Here is a 9,481-nt window from a genome sequence, read left to right on the forward strand (position 1 = left end):
AACACTACAACGAGATACATAAGACTGCCTGTCTTAATAACCTTAATTTGATTTAATATTATAATTTTTATTGCCTACTATTGCAATCAAATTTTCTAAAACCCACCTGTTGAGATGAGGAGCATACATATTTTGAAATATCAACATAATCTTACCCTGTAAGTTGGAATACTGTTTTTTTCAAGGACCGAAATACATAGCCCAGCCGATAAAAGAGTTGAACAAAAGGATTAAATTTATATTGACACAATTCTTTGCGAGAGAACACAAACTGTGTGCTTCAATCGATTTTTTTAAATTAAAAACTCAACAACCATGTGAACACTGTCACGCCTCCTTGACTTAAGAGTCATGATTGCTGGAGAGTCAAGCCTCCTTTATTTTTCATTAGTCTAAAATCTACAAAAAGAAAATTTACAATGCAAATCATTTCTTGTTGAAGAATTTTAAGTTCACCTTCGACACACCATGCCACCATTGTTGTTATTGCTGGTACATTCTGCATTGAATGCCTTCATTCCATTTACATCAAATCTCTTAGTAGAAGCTTGGGAATATTTGCAGTAGTTGCAATCAGTAGATAACAAGGAAGATGTAGCATATTTGTCTTCGCCACCCATGATAGGCATTGCGACACCCCTCTTCACAGGATTGTTGAATCCAGGTCTATAAGTTTGGCCAAGGACGCCTTCAACTTCAGATGATAGATTAAAGAACTTGAATTGCATTTCTAAGTGGGCAAACACATTGTCAACAGGTAACTGATAGTTATGCATCAGATTTTCTTTCTCTAAGATGGGAACCACACTAACAAAAATTTCAAAAATCCCTGGGACAATGATGTTGACATTATTGGTTTCATCAACGCGCTCAATTTTCATGGCAGTAGGGCCCAAGGATGGAGGAGTCCACTCAACCAAAGCTGCTTCTGAATAAAATGAAACAAATTGAGATGAGTATGGTGTGTTCACAAGATCAACAAGAATACAAGCCACAACTTATCAGGGCCTATTTATACTTGCTTACAACATTAAAAGTTAAGGAGTAGAAATGAACCTGGTATTTTGAATTCCTGGCCATCAAAGGTGAAGATGAAGTAGTCATGGCTTTCATCCCATGTGGACGCCTTTTCAGAGGCAATTGTGAAGGCATGGGAGCCAAACATCAGACCCAAGGCTTGTACCCAAGTGTAGGGGCGCTTGCGACCTTCAGGCTTTGTACCAATGAAGTGGGCATTGATATGAAGGTGGTGGTCTGAGAGGAGAGCAAAATCCTTATCTCTAGCACCATGGAAGTAGAACATTACACCATCACCACCTACGAAACGTGGGTCATAGCATATAGCTCCGTAACCCTTACAATTAGCCTTCCTTACTGCACCCAAAAATAAATAAAAATGAAACATTAATACATATGAATTTTACAAATCATCTACAAGCCAAGTCACAGAACAGAACGCCCCACTCTAAGTCTAGGGCTATGCTTTTTAATTACCCTGTTCTAGATTACACCACTGAATTCATTTTTAGAAAGCTATGGGGACACCGTACTGAACCCATTCAATACAGCCAACAGATTAATAAAAAAAAAAAAAATTGCATTTCCAAGGATTAGGCAGGGATAGCAAACTGACCAATCTTATAGATTGGATACCTCCAATGTTTGATATTGAGGCCAACAAAGTTCTCTATTCAGACTCATTAAGAATGGATACTGTTTATTCCTTATACCTCCAATCTTGACATTTACTTTAATTCGGACAGTCTGAAATAGTAACACTGTTTATCCTCCTAATATCAAGAATACTATTGAATGGATCCCTCCAATCTTTATCCTTATAAGGAATCGATACCTCCAATCTTTGACATTAAGCTCAAAGAAGTTCTCTGATTCAGACTGCTTAAGCAGTAGAATGTTTCTTCTTCCAATAAGGAATGTATACCGCCAAACTTTGACATTAAGTTCAAGGAAGTTCTCCAATTCAGACCGCTCAAATAATTACCCTGTTTATTCTCTTAATATAAAAACTACTAATGAATGGATCCCTCCAATCTTTGATTTAAGTCCAGGGAAGCTCTTCAGACTGCTGTAGTAGTTACAATGTTTATTCTTCTAATAAGGAATGGATACCTCCAGCCTTTGACATTAAGTGTAAGAAAGCTCTCTAATTCAAGCTGCTGAAGTAGTCAGAATGTTTATTCTCTTAATAAGAGATGAGTACGTCCAATCTTAGGCTTGCCCAATGAAGTTAACTAATTCAGACTTGAAATAGTTGGACTGTTTTTCCTGTTAATGTAAAGAAATATTATTGACTGGAAGCCTCCAATCTTTGACATTAAGCCCAAACAATGGATACCTCCAATCTTTAACATAAAGCTCAAGTAAGTTCTCTAACAGAGTGCTCTAACTCAGAGTGGTGAAATAGTTACAATGTTCATCCTTCTAATATCAGAAATACCATTGAATAGATATCTTTAATCTTTGACATTAAGCCCAAGGAATGAGTGCCTCAAATTTTCGACATTAAAGCTCAAGGAAGTTCTTTAATTCAGACTGCTGAACTATGAAATAAACCACTAAATTGGTACGGCCAATTTTTGACATTATGCCCAGGAAAATTATGCTGAAATAGTAAGAATATTCATCCTTCTATTATGAGACATACAATTAAATGGACTGCTGAATCTAGTAAACATATTTATCCTTCCAATACGAATAATATTATTGAGTTTCAATAGAGTCAAGGGACCACCAAACCCGTTTTAGAAAAACTTACATTTGCAGGTAGTCTCACATTTGTTGCTGCAATCGAGCATGCATCCCTTTACCTTCCTGGCCTTCCTGGGTTTTCTCTCGGGGCACTCAGCAGGGCACGTCAAGATCCTCAACAGGCACCTGCTACTCTTGGCAAAGCACAAAGCCCTCTCCCGCCCTCCTCGGGTACTCGGCAACATTTGATAGTCCTGAACAGCATCATAACTGTCATTCCCTGCTGCAGACACCATCACCACAGTGGCCAAACAGACAGCCGCCATGGCCAGCCATAACTCGGCACGAAAACCCATATGAAAACCCTGATCTATATCAGCAAAGCTCAAATGGCTAGCAAATAGCCCGCGTTTAAACAAGCTATCTGCCTTGATTTGTCTCACATAGAAGAGATGCAGAGCACAGTAGTTGAAACAGGTACACCCTCTCTACTTTTATACATGGTGCTCGAATTTTTAAATTGGGAATGGACAGCTAGGGCTCGTCAATGCCTGCCTGACACTGAATTGCAGAGTTGGATATATCTCGTGAAGCCTCCTGGACCACCGCCGCATATCGATGGTCCAAAAGTTTAGTAAATTGTGTTGCCGTAATGGCGGAATTAATGCCTGTGTTGAGAGTTGTGCTCTTTGTTGCCTTTTTGTTAATGAATACTTAAGGCACTCCATCTCAGAGGAGTTTGCCGTACGGCACAGGCTGTTGCTGGTCTTTGCTACTAAAAATGTGCATTATCTGGGTATCTTTTGCTTGGAAGTCAAATGTATGCGTGTTTTCTAATGGCTTGGATTTGGGAAGGGACTTGTTTAAATATAACTCTAAAGTTAAAGCATGTGGATCTCAACTTTGAATGTTGAGTTTTAATTTTAAAATTGGGCATCTCAACTTTGAATGTTTAGTTTCAATTTTAAAATTGGGCATCTCTTTATTGCTTTGAGTAGTCTTATATTGTATGTGAAGATAGTGTGTCATAAAGATCAATTATAATCTTCGTGCATCAATCATTTAGTATATTTTTGGAATTGATCAAGAATTCGAGTACATTAAAATATTCAAATTAGCATTTTAGGAACTTCTTATTATTATTATTAATTGTTATTGTTCTCCATGCGTGATTATTGGTGTTTCGAATTGGTCTTTTGAAGTGTTTGACTAGTAAGACTTATTTTGTGTAGTAAGTTTTTAAACATTTTTTTTTTTAAAATTGAAGAAAGCTGAAAGAATTACAAATAAATAGTTACAGTTATGAATCTCTAAGTTAAGTAAGTTTTTAAACCTTACTAATTAAGTAGGGGAGAGGATTTACTATTTCATTATTTTAATTTTGTGTTTCTTAAAATCTTGTGTGGGATTGTAATGAGTTGGAAGGAATTTGAAATCGCTTTGTTAGGGTTTTGCATGTTGTACTACTCTCATTTTGAAACCATCTATGTGTTTTGCACTTGTCATTCTACATTTATTGTGGGGTCCTAAGGGGGTTATGGCTCCGACCAACTTTAGCACCACAATTGTTGGTGTTGGAGTTGATGTGACGAATGCTCATGACACCTCCTTCGAACAAATGCCCTCGCAAGTTAGCTCTAAAAGTGTTTCATGAGGTAAACCCCCCTGATATTGTTCTTAATATTTGGGATTTTGATAATGCCTATGAATAGTTGGAGAACCATACTTTGATAAGGTTTTCTGTGGGTAGAATTCCAATTGAAAACATGCTTAAAGAATGGGTGGCCAAAGCGTGGACTCCTTATGGGGTTCAACTCAATAGCATTCAAAGCCTCACCAAGGACTGTTATTTTATTTAGGTTTAGAATCCCTTCTTAGACTGGCACAATTTTCGATCACAGGCCCTAGATGATTAGGTCTTCACCGGTTATTTTCTAATGAAGGTCTCAAGACTTCATAGTCTTAGACGACAAAAAACTAAAAGTCCCTATCTAGGTTGAGTTCTCAGGTCTTCCCTTGCCTTGTTGGTCGTGTATTAAAAAAGAATATTAAATATTACATAAATATTGCATTTTAAAATGCTACCTAAGGGCAATGTGCTAGCCTATACAATATACTCTTCAAAAAACCACCTTATATACCCGAAGGCTACATGACTAAGCAAATCCACATACAATATACATTAAAAAACACCCAAAAACTTATGAGAGAGTCCACATCACATTATCATTTAAACCAACATGCCACCTCCTCACATGTGAAGTTCAAGATTGCATCACTACCAGACCCAATTGCTTCCACCTCGTCAATGCCCTCCACACCACCTAAACGATCCACCAACAAAGAAACATCCACTCCCACCACAACACCACTCCTTTGTAAAGAGGTCATTCGACCACTTGACACCTCACCACTAGTCCCTCCACCACATACACAATGATCACCATAGTGGACAACATGAATTTTTCATTGAACTGCAAGTCTCCCATCATCCCCCATTGGGGCTGAAGACTTACAAGGTGTGGTTTTACACTTTCTCCCAACAACTTCCACACCCAAACCTCACACCCATTCCTGAGAAACTATGAAATCTATCAACAACCACCACCCTTTCCTCACTTTTGGAAAATTAACTGACTTTGAGTTCGAAGAAGACCAGATGGACAAGGTTGCAACTCTCCATCGTCATCACCAATCATCCTCCACGATCCCCCACCCATAAGCATACCAATTCTCACCTCTACACCAGAAACAATGTCCTCCAAACCAAATACACATTTTGGCTCCAATTAAACCCTATCAACTCTTAATACTTCTTCTCTAATCTCTCCCACCAACATGACTAGAGCCATGAAAAGGGAAAAAATGTCCAAATTTGAATATAGGCACCAATCTTTTTCAAGGTATTCCTCTCCAAAGATCAAGCATACAACCCTCCAAAAAGACTTTGTTGTCATGTTTAAATTTCGTAACCTTTTCACAGAAATTGATCATGTGAAAGACGAAATTTGGTCATCAATTTTCAAGGAGAAATTAGCCTCCATCGCTCTAGCTCACAACACCACATACCTCACTTCATTCTCTACTCTAATCTAGAGGAAAACCTACCATTTAAAAACACTCGCAAACTCTCCAGAAGGCACCATGATCAATGCATAAAATTTCATCATTGTTTCTCATGGATGAAAGATGACCTGGACACATGCCTACTCCAAGCTCGTGGTATGACCACTTGCCATCAAACCTTCCCTCTGACCCTCATTAAAAGACATGGAAATCCAAAATACTTTCCTCTTATACTAGCCAATTATTTTGGCCTTAGTGTTCTAAATCTAAATTTGTAGCATTGATTGATCTAAAATCTTCAAAAAGCACAAATTTGTCTTCAAGGGCACCAACCACCCAATATTTGACACTTTATTTGCTAAATCATTAACTTCTCTATACATGTGTGTATGTTTAAACTCATCAACTTCATCTAACATAGTTTAGATTTTCCTCATGTAATTGTTTAAATACCATGCATCCAAGTTTGCTACGTTCCACAAGGATGTGTCCCTGTCGAAAAAGGAGAAGTTTCAGAAACGAGGATGTCTTGGGGATAGGGGGATGAGTATGGGATATCCCCACCCCATCCCCCTTTTTTGAAAATTCCCAGGAAACATCATGGAAGCTTGGGGACATTAAGGAATTGTTTTGGGGACATTCATACATCCTCGAGATGGTTAGGGATGCCTCAAGGATACCTTGGAAGTCCCAAGAATAGCTGGGTGTCCTCAATTTTATAGACAACATCAACACTTATAATATATATATATATATATATATATATATATATATACATATATATATATATATATATATATACATATATACATATATACATATATATACATATATACATATATATACATATATACATATATACATATATACATATATATACATATATACATATATATACATATATACATATATATACATATATATATATATATACATGTATATATACATATATATATACATACATGTATATATACATGTATATATACATGTATACATGTATATATACATGTATATATATATACATGTATATATATATACATGTATATATACATGTATACATGTATATATACATGTATATATATATATACATGTACATGTATATATATATATACATGTACATGTATATATATATATATATATGTATATATATATACATGTATATGTATATATATATACATGTATATATATATACATACATCTACATATATATCTATATATGTAGATGTATGTATATATATATACATGTATATATATATACATGTACATATATACATGTATATATATATACATGTATGTATATATATATACATGTATATACATGTACATGTATATGTATATACATGTACATGTATATGTATATACATGTACATGTATATGTATATACATGTACATGTATATGTATATACATGTACATGTATATGTATATACATGTACATGTATATGTATATACATGTACATGTATATGTATATACATGTACATGTATATATATATATATATATATATATATATATATATATATATATATGAGTGGGCCTCTCCTTCCAAATTCACCCTAGCATGCTTATTATTGTTTAATAGTTAATTCCTACTATTTGGGGCCCTCTGATTAGTATTTGACAACATTACATTAAGAATCAAGGAAATAATATTGTTGTTATAGTCACACTGCACACTATAATTATATATCAAAATGTTTGCAAGGTGTTGGGAAAATATGAAAAGTGCATTATATACTTAAAACATGCATCCTTATGTCATTATCTGGCAATACATTAGTGCTAGGTTGGTCTTGGGTTGATCTGGGTCCTTTGTGGAAGATATGGTGAATATTGGAAGTTGCATCAAGATATCGTCTTACTATAACACACCTATATCATGATGGACACTATATAGAGAACCTTTGTATTAATAATAATATTAGTCCACTGACAATGAATTGGAAGTGAAGTTTCATAATTAAATGATCTAGTAGTGTACTTCAATTTGGAAGGTGGATTATTGTTCTTGTTACTATCGAAAAAAAAAATGAATTATTTTCTTGGGTATATTTCAAACTTTTATATTATTATTTTGATATTACATGCACATTGACAATAATTACAAATTATGAATGCATTAAAGTATATTGGGCATTGAGTTTGATTATTCAAATGTTGTATGTTAAGTTTCTATGATGTTTAAATGTCATGGTATATCCATGTCTTCATATGAATGTAATGTGTATTTGCAAATTTTCCTATATATTTTATATTTTGGGATTTTCCCTATATATATAGTCGTCCCTATTTTTTCGTCCTCCCCCCTGTCCTGAAAATCGGCAATTTTTTTTATCGTCCCATAAACCCATCCCGATGTCCCTTGCCATCCCTATCCCAGAAACTTGGGGGAACACAACAATTTTTATTTAATAATATTGTTAACCACAATCTAAGAATCGTCCTTCAAATGCATCTTGCATACACCCAACTTGATTCCCAACTAAGTAGTGTCAATAACCACTAAACACTCTGCCTCGTTGTTAGTACCATTGACTAACCACTTTGTCCTAATGGCCACAATATTTCTAGCATCGTCTCATGCAACTGCACCAATACTTGATGGCCTAGGGTTTTGTTTTGAGGCTTTATCAAAATTGATTTTAATCCAACCAGACTTAGGGGGGTACCACTTATTATTTTTCCTCTAAGAATGCAAAGGACTAACTAGTTGAGGCCCATTAACAAGCTAGGAACTTGTTACTATTAACTGTTGGTGTTTTCGATTATTTGATTATTGGTTTTGAATCAATCTTTTTAAGAGTTTGATTAAGAAGATTCATTTTTTTTAGTAAATTTTTCAAAAGTGTCTCTAAACATTATTAGTCAAGTAGGGGAGAGGATTTACTATTTGAGTACTCTAAATTTTATGCTTTTCAAAATATTATGTGGAAATTTCAATTCACCCTCTTTCATTTACAATAACTTACTTTTTAAGTCCCTTACTTATAGCTAAGGTTTTGAAATCACATCGTCAAATATGATACCAGATTGACATGTTTTTCACCAAGGTGTCTAGAAAGGCTCCCAGAGAAAGTGAGACCAATACTTGTGTATAATGTAATGTTTTATCGGTGTGTGGATGTCACATCACATGATTTTTTGTTTTCATATCTAAGGAATATATTTCATATCATTATTGGTAGTCATTATCAATGATGACAAATTTCAAGTCATGAATTTTGGTCTAATAATGTCAAAAATATTTGGCATTAACTCAACATGAGTTATCACAACTATTGAAGACAACTCAACTACTGAGGCATCTCCTCTACTGAAAGTGAAAGATATAAAGGGGTGTGGGTCACAAAGTTTAAAATCAAGAAAAGATGTAATTTACGAGCACACATTTACTCACATGAATTTTTTAGTTCCATGCTTGTGGAATGATGCAAGTAGTCATAGAATCAAAGTTTCAAATTTAGAACAGTTGTTAGAAATGTTAATGTAATCATTTAGCTACATCTTATGTTAAAATTTGTTGCATTACTTATTTATTTTCATAGATGAATTAAGCAATAAGAGCACATAACAACTCCTTGATTGATGAGATTATTATGTCACCTTTATCTTGTTGACTATTTAATTGATAATAGCTAAGTGTTGCCACTCCATAATCAAGTTGAGTTTCTGAGAAATTAAATTTCCATAGTTCATGCCAATAATAAGT

General features: G+C 34.6%; 1 protein-coding gene across 1 annotated transcript; it reads right to left on the reverse strand.

Annotated features, from left to right (window-relative positions):
- Positions 1–217: 217 nt before the first annotated feature.
- Positions 218–3,405, reverse strand: LOC149528161 (uncharacterized). Its single transcript, XM_089810402.1, has 3 exons — positions 2,777–3,405; positions 1,057–1,374; positions 218–928 (listed from the first exon to the last, which is right to left on the reverse strand). Exons 1-3 carry the CDS (start codon positions 3,063–3,065, stop codon positions 453–455), a joined length of 1,083 nt encoding a protein of 360 aa, XP_089666528.1. The 5' UTR covers positions 3,066–3,405; the 3' UTR covers positions 218–452.
- Between the last annotated feature and the right edge of the window lie 6,076 nt (positions 3,406–9,481).

Source organism: Cupressus sempervirens, chromosome 11 (genome assembly GCF_028749045.1).
Source record: "Cupressus sempervirens isolate cs-2001-9-10 chromosome 11, ASM2874904v1, whole genome shotgun sequence".
NCBI lineage: Eukaryota > Viridiplantae > Streptophyta > Pinopsida > Cupressales > Cupressaceae > Cupressus > Cupressus sempervirens.